The 15805-nt window shown below is 40.3% G+C and overlaps 1 protein-coding gene across 9 annotated transcripts in view; it reads left to right on the top strand.

The window, feature by feature from the left end:
• The window catches only part of LOC125453489 (F-box-like/WD repeat-containing protein TBL1X), a 362600-nt gene that overhangs the window by 327940 nt on the left and 18855 nt on the right, over positions 1 to 15805 (top strand). For all 9 annotated transcript variants that reach the window (XM_048533168.2, XM_048533165.2, XM_048533166.2 and 6 more), the window contains 4 exons: positions 6803 to 6944; positions 9446 to 9509; positions 9592 to 9689; positions 9944 to 10004. In XM_048533168.2, coding sequence (XP_048389125.1) covers positions 6803 to 6944; positions 9446 to 9509; positions 9592 to 9689; positions 9944 to 10004 — 365 coding nt within the window. The remainder of the gene's footprint in view (positions 1 to 6802; positions 6945 to 9445; positions 9510 to 9591; positions 9690 to 9943; positions 10005 to 15805) is intronic.

Below are 15805 nucleotides of genomic sequence, written 5' to 3'. Positions count from 1 at the left end.
CATAATTTTTACTTTTAAAAAGGACTCTGAAATTGTTGCTTTAATGCTTTAGGCATCTATCAGGATGTAGCAAATATCATCAAGCAGTTTACTGTCAGCTGGATCCTCTCTCCCACGAGGAACACCTATATCACTTTCCCAAAGCAGGATTAGAGTGCATGGTTCCTCTCACATTGCATGGACCAAAACGCTGAACATTGAGGTCAAGTTTGCCTTTGGTGCTTACCATTATTTTGCTGGCATCTTTTTGAAAAGAAACAGTTCCTACTTCTTCAATATTCAATTCACTTATAATTATGGGAAGCACACAATATAAGTGAGTTCAGAGGACTAACGCAGTGATTATTCATTGGTCCTGTGCCTGTCTCTGAAGATGTCTTTATTCCAGCTAAACCATCAGGGCAGCAAAAGTAGAGATAATGCGAACTGCAGATGCTGGAGAATCCAAGATAACAAAGTGTGAGGCTGGATGAACACAGCAGGCCAAGCAGCATCTCAGGAGCTCAAAAGCTGATGTTTTGGGCCTAGACTCTTCATCAGAAAAGGGGGATGGGGAGAGGATACTGAAATAAATAGGGAGCGAGGGGGAGGTGGACTGAAGATGGATAGAGGAGAAGATAGGTGGAGAGGAGAGTATGGGTGCGGAGGTAGGGAGGAGATAGGTCAGTCCGGGGAGGACGGACAGGTCGAGGGGGTGGGATGATGTTAGTAGGTAAGAAATGGGTGTGCGGCTTGAGGTGGTAGGAGGGGATAGGTGAGAGGAAGAACAGGTTAGGCAGGTGGGGACGAGCTGGGCTGGTTTTGGGATGCAGTGGAGGGAGGGGAGATTTTGAAGCTGGTGAAATCCACATTAATACCATTGGGCTGCAGTGTTCCCAAGCAGAATATGAGTTGCTCTTCATGCAACCTACAAGTGGCATCATTATGACACTGCAGGAGGCCCATGATGGACATGTCGTCTAAGGAATGGGAGGAGGAGTTAAAATGGTTTGCGACTAGGAGGTGCTGTTGTTTACTGTGGACCGAGCGTAGGTGTTCAGCAAAGCGGTCCCCAAGACTCCACTTGGTGTCCCCAGTGTGGACGAAACCACAGCGGATGCACTATACCACATTAGCAGATGTGCAGGTGAACATCTGCTTGATGTGGAAAGTCTTCTTGGGGCCTGGGATGGGGGTGAGGGAGGAGGTGTGGGGGCAGGTGTAGCACTTCCTGTGGTTGCAGGGGAAAGCGCCAGGCGTGGTGGGTTTGAAGTGGAGTGTGGAGCGGACAAGGGAGTCGCGGAGAGAGTGAAAGACAGACAAAGGTGGTGTTGGAAAAATGTCTTTGGTGGTGGGGTCGGATTGTAGATTGCGGAAGTGACAGAGGATGATGCGTAGTATCCAGAGGTTGTTGTAATGCAGGAAACCCCAGCCAGCATTGGTAGTTGGAAGGTGGAAGCCACCTATGTTCCAGAGTGCTAATTTGAGCTGCCATGCAGCCTATTCCAACTGTCAGTACAGTGTCAAATTCTGTCAGGTCATTAGGCCTTTAGAAGAAGGAAAAGGAAAAGAGGATTGTGCTGTGAAGAAATCCTGAGTGATGTCTCAGTTAACAAAGAACTTACCAAGGTTGTAATACCTCTTATTCACCCACCTGCAACATACCCACCAAAGTCCAGGGTGGAAAGGGCATGCAAAAGAGCATAGTCGCCCACTGCATGTTGAATGTAACTTTTCCCTGCAAGAGGAGAGCTACTGACAGCTTTGGAGGTTGTAAGGTGCTTGTGGAAGCCTGAGGTATAGGGAAGTAGCTGTTGTAATAATTTAGTGTTAGAGGATGGCACGGTGGCTCAGCAGTTGGCACTGCTGCCTCACAGCACCAGGGACCCAAGTTATATTCCAGCCTCAGATGACTGTCTGTGTGGAGTTTGCACATTCTCCCCGTGTCTGCATGGGTTTCCTCTGGGTGCTCCGGTTTCATCCCTCTGTCCAAAGATGTGCTGGCTAGGTGGAATGGCCATGCTGAATTGCCCATTGTGTTCGAGGATGTGTAGGTTAGGTGGGTTAGAGGGAGATGGTTCTGGGTGGGATGCTGTGAGAGTCATGTGTGGACTTGTTGGGCTGAAGGGCCTGTTTCCACACTGTAGGGAGTCTGCCATTTCTCATTCGTACAGGTGCAACTAAGAAAGGGAGGAGAGAAAAGAATGAGGTGTGCAGGTTGTATGTAGTGATTGTAGGAAAGTGAGGAAGGGCAGTAATGTGAGTACTGTGGTTGCAGGTATACAGTCAGAAGCGAGTCCTCAACATGGCCTCATCGCTTCAGATTAAACATGAGCAAGTAAAAATCCTACTGATTACCACTTATCGTTCTCCTTCAATACTACTCCATGTTGAACAACACTTGGAAGAAGTGCTGAGGGTGGCAAGGGCGTAAAATGTACTTTGGGTGGAGGGTCTCGGTGTCCTCAACCAAGAGTGACTTGGCAGTAGCCCTACAGAATGAGCTGTTTAGATTTAAAGGACATCGCTGCTAGACTGGGTTTGCGACATTTGGTGAGAGAAACTGGAGGAGAAAAAACACACTTGACCTCATCCTTACCAATCTGCTGGCCGCAGATGCATCCGTCCATGGTGTTACCAGTAAGAGTGACCACTGCACAGTTGTGGAGACCAGGCTCCACCTTCACATTGAGAATACCCTCCATCATGTTATACAGTCAAAGTCATTCACCATGGAAACTGGCCCTTTGGTCTGACTCACCGTGCCAAACCATCTTTCCGGAGTCCCATTTGCCTGTGTTTGGCCAATATCTTTCTAAACCTTTTCTGTTCATGTAACCGTTGAAATGCCTTTTAAATGTTGTAACTGTACCTGCATCTACTACTTCTGGCAGTTCATTCCATCTACAAACCAGCCTCTGTGTAAAAAAAATTGAATGTCACTATCACCATGCTAAATGGACAGACTTCGAATCGATCTAACAGTTCAAGGCTGGGCATCCATTATGTGCTGTGGGCCATAAACAGCTGCACAATTTTATTCCACCACAGTCTGCAATCTCATGGCCTAGCATATTCCTCACTAACCATTACCAACAAGCAAGGGAATTAACCCTGGTTCAATGAAGAGTGCAAGAGGGCACGCCAGAAGCAACACTGGGCATTCCTAAATACAAAGTGTCAATCTGGGGAAGCTCCCAAACAGGAGCATTTTCATGCCAATGACATAAGCAGTAAATGATAGAGCTAAGTGATCCCAAAATCAACACATCAACTCTAAGCTCTGCAGTCCTGCCACATCCAGTCCTGAATGGTGGTGTACAATTAAACAACTCACTAGAGAAGGAAACTCCACAAATATCCCCATCATGAATGATGGAAAAGACCAACACATCATTACAAGAGATAAGGGGGAAGCATTTGCAGCAATCTTCAGCCAAAAGTGCCGAGTGGAAGATCCATCTCAATCTCCTCCATTAATCCCCAACATCACAGATACCAGTCTTCAGCCAATTCAATTCAATTCACTTCATGTGATATTGAGAAACAGTTGGAGACGCTGGATACTGCAGAGCTATGGGCCCTGACAACATTCTGACAATAGTACTGAAGACTTGTGCTCCGGAGGTTGCCACTCCCCCACCCAGGCTCTTTCAGTGCAGCTACAACACTGGCATCTGCCTGACAACGTGAAAATTTAACTCTGTATGTCCTGTACACAAAAAGCAGGTTAAATCTAACCCAGCCAATTACCGCCAATCAGTCTACTTTTGATTATCAGTGAAGCGATTAAAGGTGTCATCAATGCTGCAATCAATCAGCACCTGCTCAGTGACGACCAGCCGGGTTCCACCAGGGCCATTCAGCTCCTGACCTCATTATACAGCTTTGGTTCAACATGGACAAAAGAGCTGAATTCCAGAGGCTCTTAACAACATGGCTGCATTTGGTAGAGTATGGTATCAAAGAACCCATGCAAAGCTGGAATTGGTAAGAAACAGTGAGCAAACTCTCCATGGGTTGATTTCATACCTGGCCTATAGCAGATCGTTGTGGTTGTTTGAGGTCAGTGATCTCAACTGTAGGGCATATTTGCATGAGTTCCTCAGGGTCCTAGGCCCAAACATTTTCAGCTACTTTATCAATGTCCTGCCCTCTATCATAAGGTTAGAAGTAGGGATGCTCACCAACGATTGTACAATGTTCAACACCATTCATGATTCCTCAGATGCTGAAGCAATCCATGTTCAAATGCAACAAGATCTGAACAGTATCTGGTCTTGGGCTGACAATTGACAAGTAACATTTCCACCACACAAATGCCAAGCAATGATCGTTTCCAATAAGAGACAATCTAGCCACCACCCCTTAATATTCAATGGTATTACCATCACTGAATCTCCCACCATCAACATCCTTAGATTTACCATCGACCAGAAACTCAACTGGGTTCACCGCATAAACACAGTAGCTGAAAGAGCAGATCAGAAGCCAGGAATACTGCAGCAAGTAACTCACCTCCTCAATTCCCAAAGCCTGTCCTCCACCTACAAGGCACAAGTCAGGAGTGTGATAGAGTCTACCCCAGTAGCCTGGATTGGTGGAGTTCCAACAAAAATCAAGACGCTTGACACCATTCAAGACAAAGTAGCTTGCTTGATTGGTCCCAAATGCACACCCTCCACCATCAATGCGAGTAACAGCAGTGTGTACTACATATAGGATACACTGCAGAAATTCACCAAACACCCTTAGACAGCACCTCCCAAACACTCAACCTCATCCATCTGGAAGGACAAGGGCAGTCGACAGATGGGAACATCACCACCTGCAAGTTCTCCTCCAAGCCGCTCACCATCCTAACTTAGAAATATGTCACAGTTCCTTCACTGTTCCTAGGTCAGAATCATGGAATTCCCTCCCTAAGACTATCGTGCGTCAGTCTATAACATATGGTCTGCAGTGATTCAAGAAGGCAGCTCACCATGTCTCAGGGGCAACAAGACATGGACAATAATTGCTGGCTAGACAGTGATGCCCATGAGTGGCATTAGCATACTCAGTGACCTCTTGCCACAGGTAGCAAGGGTTGGTTGGAGAGCCTTATGTTTGTATGATACCAAAATAGTCTCATTTCTATCATTCCATCCCCTCCCCACCATGAAGCACGTGTGTAGCCATTAGTAGATGCTGGCTGTATGCCTCATGCATTATAATGTATAATAACACATAAGTCAAAACTTTTATCTTGCACTCATCAGGACAGTTCACAAGAATTGCCTATTTACGGTGAAACAACACTTGTCTGTATCAGTTGGAAAGTAGTTTCTTGATTGGTAGATCCATTGCTATGGAGGACACCGGTTAATGATGATTGACCATTAATTGCCAAGCTTTGTTTAAATTTTAAAATATGCAAGTTGACTGTGCTAATCAAGGCTTTGGACCGAGAATTTATTTAGAGAATAGCTGTCACCTATTTCATTGAGTTGAATCAGGCACAAGTGCAGGTTGTTTCTATGTGCAGAAAATAGAGCCTTGTGTAATAACATATCTGGCTTCTAGTATTAAAAAATTGTGCCATACTGCAAAGTCAACCTACAATTCTAAATTGGTTGTTAGCATCATTCTTCAGACACTTGGGATTATTTAGCAACTGCTACCCCTTTACAATGGTAGATCTTGTATATTGTCCTAATGATTGCAAGATGAAAGGTTTTTACGAAATGTCTTTGTTTCAGAAATACTCGCGTTTTGTGCAATGGTATGACGAGTCTTCACTTAATGACTTTCAAATTGCTTAATTATCCAGATGAACTCCATCTCCTTACACTGCCCTGTGTACCCAATTTAAACAGGACAGACTTTTAAGATCAAATATTTTGAGCATATTTTGTAAATCACTGATATCTGCATTTTCGAATCTGTTTATGTTGGTATAATAGATCAAATGAAGGAAATGAAGTGAAATGCTGAGTTTGAATGCAATAGATTCGCTTCTATGGAATACGAGGAGGATAATTTTTTTAACCATACTCTTTAATTCATGTTGTTATCAATGCATAAAACACTGAAAAAAATTGAATTTACTTGTGAATTTAATCATTTCAGTGGCAAACAAAGATGTTACACAAAGAAAGTATGACATTATAATTTTCATTAAAGTTAACATTTTTAACTGGGTAGAAGTCTAAATATGGAAACAAGTCGTTAAATATACTGTCAAGTTAATTTGAAAAATCTTTGTTATATTGCAACTAAAAATTTCGATCATGCACATGTTTTAAAATCTAAATTGTTGGAAATCATGCTGCTGGCTTATTGCATAAAAATGAAATAAGCCATTAATTGGAACTTTCAGGGATTAAAAACCCCAAAGCTATTTGTTGTACTATATAAACACAGCCGATAAACAGGAAGTTAATGTTTAAACTAATGAAAAATCTCGAGCAGGAGTATTAGCTCTATAATTTCAAACATGAAGTAATTAGGAAAGGCTTTTGGTAAAATAAAATTAATCATCATTGTGTGGTCAGTGTTGAATAATTATGTAATTTTTCTGCAGATTATGCCCACTTGTCTCACCGCTACATGGTGACCAAGATTTGGAGCACTAAATTTGTCGTCAACTGCTTATGGCAGCACCTTGCCATCTAGCGGTGTACACAGCATTTAGCTGTCGAGCTTGTCGTTTCCCCTGCGAGACTTCAGCAGTCATATTCAAGTCATCACTGTTTGAAAAATGCCAGATCCCCAAATTAGAAACTGTTAACATAGAAAGGGTGAGGGAGAAATTTTAACAAGTGTCTTTTTACATTTATAGTTCTGGAGACTCCACTGCAAGAATATGGAACCTCAATGAAAACAGCAACAGTGGCCCCACTCAATTAGTACTTAGGCATTGCATCAGAGAAGGCGGGCAAGATGTTCCTAGCAATAAAGATGTTACATCACTTGACTGGAATGTAAGTTGCTATGGTTGTAAAACCAATTAGTTACCCTTTTGTGACTCCTTCTAATGGAAACCTATTAACCATTAACTCAGACTTTAATTTTCAGAAGTATACACCTTAACCTCATTAGGAATCTGATATAATGCTCTCATAAGTAGTCTTTGTAGGTTAATGATTATAAAATAATGCACGGTGTAATTTTGTATTATTTTGGGATGAAGAGGACCATTTGCAGTACAGGAAAAAAAACTATCACACAGTGTGGAATGCAGCATTCATGTAATGCCCCATGTGGTGAAAACTTAATGACCAGTCACTTTTGCACACTGTAACTCTTGTAAATTTGGTTCACTGAGGTGGATCCCTTACTAGTAGGTCTGCCAATTATGAACAACAAAATTTTTTTATGCAATTAAATTCTCATTTGTTTATTTTTAAACTAACAGATTAATCTTAGAGTCAGCAGTTAGTTTTTCATACCTTTAGGATTTGTTTTCAATGCTTAAGTATTAAAGTGATTTCCCACTCAAACATTGTAAAATCCGTGGCTGTCAGTAATGGGGCAATTAACATCAGGGGTGCTGAAAAGACGAGTGTTGGAGGACCATGGATAACTTGGAGGGTTGTAGGAAATTACAAGTGTAGGAAGGGGCAAGGGAATGGAGGGAATTTGAAAACCAGGCAGAAAATTTTAAATCAAGGTGCAGAAATGAATTTTGAACCAGCATGCAAAAATAATAACAGCTATGCATATTTTAATCCCACAATGATGAGTCAGACCAAACAGTTAACATGATGCACTAAGGCACACTTGCTAATATGGTTTACTGTATTAAATGACTTTCCCCTGCTAAAGGTGAAATTCATGACTGACCTTAACTATTATTGTTACGAGTGTGCATACTACATAGTCCACACCCATTCCGCATAGCTGCAATTATGATGTAATCTGGCATATTTCCAGCACTAGATACTGCAGTGAAGATGCTAATAGTGTCCTTTGTATGGGACCAGTTAATGTGATGTGAATAGAGTTAGCAAGACTGCTGAATCAAATTTAAAATTAAAACAAAGGCAAATTCTCACCCATTTCTTAGGCTGTATTAGATAGGATTCATTAGAGGAAATAGCACTTCACCTACGTAACGGGAAAATTTGACATTTTAGCATTAGTTTTCTGTTAGAGATCGAGGAGTGAATGCTTACTGTAAAGACACTATTGTGACTGGCCTCCTATTTCATTTATCTTAAAAGTATCCAATATTTGGTTTACCCTTGCACAGCAGTAACAATCAGATTTTCTGCTCCACTTTTATATCAATACAAGATTTCCTACTCTATCCATACCGGGTTTCCTGCTCCAATTTATTACAGGATTAAAGGCAGACATAATATTGATAAGACTGGAATGGTGAGGTAGAAAGTTAGTGGGAAACGGAGAGCTAGCCACTTCCTGGAAGAAGCATATCCAGCAGCTTAACATTCAGCAGGAGAGCTAAGCTGTCTAACTGCAGAAGTTCAACACTTCTCCTTAATGAGGTCATCTTCACCCCTGTGCTTTTAGAAATGGACTGCCACTCAACTCTACCCACCAGCTGTAGTTTGACATGGGCAACGTATTGTCAGGGTCACTTGATCTTTTAGTGAGATTGATTAACCATTTTTTTAAAATAAGTATTTTGGATGCACTGCCAATTCAAGTGTGTATCTGTCCTGTATATAATCAGGGCAAGCGGGACTTTGGTGGATTGGCACCTGACCTATTGTACGTGATGCCATCCCGTGCTACCAAAAGTGTACCTAGTCAGGCCACATAATATCCAGCTCATTCTCTTCAACTCCCACTAGAATTTCACAGTGGTTCCAACTGTCCCCAGTACAAGTTCTAGGATGAATTTAAAATCCTATATAATTTCCATTACTCAGACTGTCTGCAGTGCTTCTACTTCATCCAATCTCGAGACATCAACAGTACTTTTTTTATTTTGCTGGCATCTTGAGTTCCACAGTATATAAACTCCAATTCATCCATATCCTGCAATATCTCTGCCCAGTTTGGCAATTGCCTATCACTATTCTCTCTGACTTGAATTGGCTTCCTGACACAGTGAACTGAAAATATTTGTCATCTTTTACAGGTACCTCCATGATTTACATGTTCTCTGTCTGCAGCCTTCTCTACTCTTGCATCTCTGGCCTCCTTTAAATCTCCCATTCACTCTGCTGGCAGGGTCTCGGCTGTTTTGTTCAATCAACTAGAACATCCTCACTAAATCTCTCCAGTTTTGCTATTTCAAAAACACCCTTAAACTTATCTTTTTGACCATGCCTTCAGACTCTTCCCTTAATTTCTCCATTGTTGGCCAGTAACTGTTTTACTTCTTGAGATTTGTTTTGCAGTATTCATTGTGTTAAAGGATTGTATTAAATGCAGGCTGTTTTCCTTGTTATAAGGATGAATTTGGTGTGTTGGTGATGGAAGATACTACCAGCATGATGTGTTTGTTTTCCAGAGTGATGGAACACTCTTGGCCACAGGATCGTATGATGGATTTGCAAGAATATGGACAAAGGATGGTAAATCATGAGTTTGAATATTTGATATTTTAACAATGTAGATTCCTATTGAATTTTCCAGTAAACTTATTTTTTTTTTCAGGCAACCTTGCAAGCACCCTCGGACAACATAAAGGGCCCATCTTTGCTTTAAAATGGAACAAGAAGGGAAATTATATTCTCAGTGCAGGCGTTGATAAGGTATGAATGAAATGCAGTAACAGTTTGCAGAGAAGCAAATATTGGACCTTTCTGTTAGATTAACTGATTTTCCCATCTTCTGAGTGTAAACTTCTCTGTGATTGCCATCTAGTTATTTTCTCTCCTGTGAAGACAAAAACTGCAACAATCAGGAGAACGTAACTGGTTATTGATTGCTATTTTCATTTTTCATCTACCTTGCAGTCCATCATGTTTTTTCTCTGAGACTAAAAATTTCACTCATTTCTTTTCAGACAACAATAATTTGGGATGCTCATACAGGCGAAGCTAAGCAACAATTTCCATTTCATTCAGGTAAAAAGATATGCTGCAGTATACAACCTTGTAAGCTTTGAGAGTAGTGTACTGCAAGCAGGCAATCACAACGTTGTTCTGTAGAATTGCATAGAATCTATATAATTCTGTCAAAAGTGTGTCTCTGCCAGTTTACAAAACTCCTGGAAAATCTTGTCATCCACTCATATTTAGCGAGAAAGAAAGTTGACCTTGCAGTGCTGTTTGTTTTGTGGAGTTGTTGGTCTGGATTTTTTTATGGACCTCTGTCCATTTTCAGTTAATGAAGAAGGTCTCTGAAAAGCATCCCACCCAGACCCAGCTCTTCACTCTATCCTCATAACCCTGCATTTACTATGGAAATTCATATGGCTTGCACATCCTGGACACTACGGGCTGATTTACGATGGCCAATCCACCTAACCTCCACCTTTGGACTGTGGGAGGAAACCAGAACACCTGGCAGAAACCGTATGGGCATGGGGAGAATATTGCAAACTCCACACAATTCTGTTGAGTAAAATCCAGTATTTAATTTCTTCAGATTGGTTTTTAAGTAGATTTACTTAGTACAGTGGATGGCATTCACTTTATCAGAGATCTCTTCATTTCAGATATAAACACATAGACATTACTGACTGGTTTACCATTCCAAATTTGCAGTAATGATGATGAACTGTCAGCTCTATAACTCACATGCTTGATTACCCAAGTTGGAAGAGTTTAATATGAGGGAGATGAGATTTAAGTGGTATAATCACTTCCTAATGTATTTACAATGTGTCCACAGTACCTCTTTGAATTGTCAGTTTTTCATTTGACCTCCGTAATCGTCCTTGACAATGTGCAAAATTTGAAGGCGCATATTGAAAAACTTAGTGCTTTGCAGGATGTAACATTTTGAATTCAGCACTACGTGTTAATCTCATAGAAATGCTACCAGCTCTGCAAACACTGATTTTTTTTAAAACCACTAATTAATTTGAAAAGCTGATCTTTTTACTACATAAAATAATCATTGGCCTTTGTGCTCATCAAATTAAGGAATGTTGAATCAGTATCAACACCAAGCACAGTTTAAAAAGAAACAGTTTGATCAGAGCAAAATTCACTTTACTCCGTTCCGACAATCTGCGTTAAGGACACAATTGTGCACGATGCTGATCTTTTTCAACTTCCATTACTAATTATCTTTGAGTTGAATTGCTAACCTATGTGACCATGACCCAAGCCATGTTCATTTCCTAAGCGAATGGACTTCAGACTGTTCATGTTCATTTCATACTGAAACTTCTGGTTTCTTCAATATATACTGCATTCTGTAATATGATATAATCTTATTGGGTGACACAGGTTCCCCAGGGTTAATGTGTGAAGGTCAATATCTCACTCATTCCTTGCAAAACAATATTGAACCTAGTATTAAGTAAAATTCGAAAAATAAAGGGAAATTGTTGGCAAGTGAAGTCGGTCTGTGGCTGTATAGGGCAACAAGGTATATGCACAGAGAGTAAATTTAAAGAAGATTTGTAGATCAGGTTGAGGTTCTGGATGTGAGTTTGCTCGCTGAGCTGGAAGGTTAGTTTTCAGACATTTTGTTACCATTCTAGGTAACATCATCAGTGAGCCTCCGACGAAGCGCTGGTGTTATGTCCCGCTTTCTATTTATCTGGTTAGGTTTCCTTGGGTTGGTGATGTCACTTCCTGCATTGAATTCATTTCCTGTTCTTTTTCTCAGGGGATGGTAGATTGGCTCCAATTCAATGTGTTTGTTGATGGAGTTCCGGTTGGAATGCCATGCTTCTAGGAATTCTTGTGCGTGTCTCTGTTTGGCTCATCCTAGGATGGATGTGTTGTCCCAATCAAAGTGGTGTCCTTCCTCATCTGTACGTAAGGATACGAGTGATAGTGGGTCATGTCGTTTTGTGGATAGTTGATGTTCATGTATCCTGGTGGCTAGCTTTCTGCCAGTTTGTCCACTGTAGTGTTTGTCACAGTTCTTGCAAGGTATTTTGGAGATGACGTTTGTTTTGATTGTTGTCTGTATAGGGTCTTTTAAGTTCATCAGCTGCTGATTTAGTGTGCTGGTGTGCTTGTGTAGCCCACAAACCCACCAACACACGAAAACAGCAGCTGATGAACTTAAAAGACCCTATACAGACAACAAACAAAACAAACGTCATCTCCAAAATACCTTGCAAGAACTGTGACAAACACTACAGTGGACAAACTGGCAGAAAGCTAGCCACCAGGATACATGAACATCAACTATCCACAAAACGACACGACCCACTATCACTCGTATCCTTACGTACAGATGGGGAAGGACACCACTTTGATTGGGACAACACATCCATCCTAGGACGAGCCAAACAGAGACACGCACGAGAATTCCTAGAAGCATGGCATTCCAACCGGAACTCCATCAACAAACACATTGATGTGGAGCCAATCTACCATCCCCTGAGAAAAAGAACAGGAAATGAATTCAACGCAGGAAGTGACATCACCAACCCAAGGAAACCTAACCAGATAAGTAGAAAGCGGGACATAACACCAGCGCTTCGTCGGAGGCTCACTGATGATGTTACCTAGAATGGTGACAAAATGTCTGAAAACTAACCTTCCAGCTCAGCGAGCAAACTCACATCCAATAAATTTAAAAATCAGTTTTTGGATGAACTCACCACATGCAAACCTGGAAAGATGGAAGGTTACTGTTAAGATCAGTTGCTGTACTTGAGTTTGGAGTGCACAGTTCTTTAATAATAATAAATTTCAGGGTGTCTCTCTATTAGAAAATATTGCATTTATCTCACACACACACACAACATTTCAGATTGGTTTGATGTGATTCAGCAACACAAATTCCAAAATGTATTGCAATTCAAAATCTCATTTGTGAGCTTGTTTCAAAAGCAGTATAATTAAAAACGTAGTTTTTATGAGCGAATATCTCCAGGGCTCTCATTTATTGTATTAAGTGATTACATTTATGTGATTTCCATAATGATTATTTTCCTTCACTTGTTTAGGATGGTTTACATAACTATCTGGTAGCAAAATAATGTTTCCATTCAAGTTACTTTCGTTAACTTATCATTTGTTCAGCATAATCTTAATTCTGTTCATTTGGGAAAACTAATAGTTTACATTATCTTCAAAGAATAGCATGGGCAAAAAAAACTATAGCATGGTTAAGCCAATATTCCAGATATACTTTCCCTTTCAAATGAGTAGTTGTTGAACTCTTAAGAGTTCAACCTATATTCATACACAACTGATTTTTCTGGAATGGCAAAAACTGCAGACTTCATATCGTCTTTCTCGCATGTCTTAGAAATATCCTGAACAACAGCACATTACAATGAGACAAGTCTGATCCCATCTATACTGGATGTCAATTTTAGTACTGTATTTTCAGTCTGTATCCAGTGCTCAGAGCTAAAACCTTGATTACTGTTCTTACACAGAACTCAACAAAACAGTTAAAGTACTCCAGTGCCTACATCAGCACAGATCAGAGTTGAATTTTGGGCTTCCATGTGCCTCTAGTTCAACTGTAAGTTAAACCTGTGTCTTCATCAACTGAACCTTCAGTGTTTGCAACTTGAAACAAGCAGTTTCCAGAGAATACAAATTTTTCAGTGATGTCTCAAAACAAGAAATTGGAAACAATTTAAACTTAATTCTTGTGCATTTTGAAATTAAGAAGTATTTTAATCAACTAAATATTTGCAAGAATGTGCAGGAACTGTAGTAGCATTTGGGCTGATTAAACAAAATGTCTGGTATTTTAAGTTTTCAGAATGTTCCATGGTATTAGATCATTCTTTTTAAAAAGAGAAAGCCCACTTGGCAAAGACAAATTGAAATGCATGGTCCCAGAGCAAGTATAAATGTTTCTGTTAGGTAATAAGATTATGCAAAATATGCTACTATGTCTGCCCGTGAACCTGTTAAAAGTTCCAGTATAAGTATTGTACTTTAAGGGAGAATCGTCTACTTTGGTTGCTATAGTGTAATTTCCAAATATGCATTGCTGTAGCATATCAGCATTGCCATAACAGAGCAGAAGACCTCTCCCAATATACCATAATTGGCATTTAGCACCTGCCCCCATTCCACATTCCATCTGCTCTTTCCTTGAGATTATTCCATAATTCAAGCCAGTATTAAAGATACCAGCTCAGATTTTGTGACTTCAGTAGTGTGAACATTGAGAGGTTCGTTGCTATTGAGGGATGCGATGGCCAAAATGACTCCTTGTGAATTCACATGATGAAATCTGGAAGCTGTAGGGCACCTACCTGGGCTCTGAAAGCGTTCACACTGATGCTTCTACTGTTTATATTCTTAAAGATATACTGACAGTTGTCTTCTTGTTCTGCCCTTTAATACATAATCAAAACTGGATTTAACTGTGCAACATTGCTGTTTGCAAAACGACAGATGCAATTGCTCATTGTCACTACATTTCAAATTTGAATTTGCTGTTTGAAGTATTTCTTTGAGATGTAGTAAACCTATTATAGACAGGCATTTCTTTAAAATAAAAGGTGTTGTCCAGTTCCTTGTAACAGTACTACTAGATTTTCAGGTGGCTGCAAGAGTTACTTTTTCCATAGTTTTTTTTTTGCATGTGTATAAATGACACCTGAGTTTTACTTGTTAATTGTCAGAAGTTTGAAACAAGTGAGCCTTGTGCCATTGTATTCTAGACATTGTCAATTAACATTCTTAGAAATACACTTTGGAGATTTCTGAACAAAGCACCAATGATGGAACTTAGCTGTGTGTGATTTTTAACAAAAGATTTGCAGTAGATTAGGGAAGGTTTTTAAGCCTGCGGTGCAAATTAGGAACTGATGACTCATTTACAAATTGTCGAGCCACCTTTCAATGCGTTTCTCTTATATTTACACTTATACTGAGTTTTAAAAATTATTTTTTGCTCATCCAGGTTAGACACACTCGTTCTGGAAAGGAAAACGTGTCAATACCTTGCAGACTTATCATGTGCTACGAAGTCTGATATAACAGAGTTCCCTTTACTTTTCATGAAAAGATGTCACTTAAACAACGCCTTTACTTGCCATAGTCTATGATTTCATTTTCTGCACCAGCCATTTCCGACCCCTTTTAGTGCTTTTAAGGAATTAGGGTCAATTTACTGTTATAAGCCTCTAACAATTAGGAACGAGGTTAAGGTTGCTCTCAGTAATTTCACTTGATTTCATTTCACTTGCTAATAGCAAGTAGAGAGAGCATGCTTTCATCTTTTGGCGTGGTTGATAGTGGAATCCTTTTCAAGAACGGAAAATAAATTGCTAGCCTGTCTTTTCATCTGAAGTCCAGCATGTCATGGCAATAGCAGTAATTATAACAGAATCTCCAAAATATAATGGAATCTGCAAGAGCATTGCTGTCTTTTTCAAACTGTGGATCTGATCAGGTTTTTGAGTAGAAAGGGGATAATCTTTTGAGTTCTGAAGTTTATTTTGCACATTATGAAAAGACACCTGAAACTTTAATAATAAAGTGTGAAGCTGGATGAACACAGCAGGCCAAGCAGCATCTCGGGAGTCCTGAGATGCTGCTTGGCCTGCTGTGATCATCCAGCTTCACACTTTATTATCTTGGATTCTCCAGCATCTGCAGTTCCCATTATCTCTGAAACTTTAATAAGTCTTGTAATGTATATGTCCACATCATTAGACTATTATATTAATGCTGATATAAACAAGCAGCAATGGCTAGTGAGGCCAGAAATTTGGAAAATAATACAGTTGAATGCATCTCATGGTGTAGGAGGGAGGGCT

The sequence above is a fragment of the Stegostoma tigrinum genome, chromosome 6 (genome assembly GCF_030684315.1).
Source record: "Stegostoma tigrinum isolate sSteTig4 chromosome 6, sSteTig4.hap1, whole genome shotgun sequence".
Lineage (NCBI taxonomy): Eukaryota > Metazoa > Chordata > Chondrichthyes > Orectolobiformes > Stegostomatidae > Stegostoma > Stegostoma tigrinum.
The sequence above is the reverse complement of the archived record's forward strand: the minus strand, read 5'-3'. Positions and strand labels throughout refer to the sequence as shown.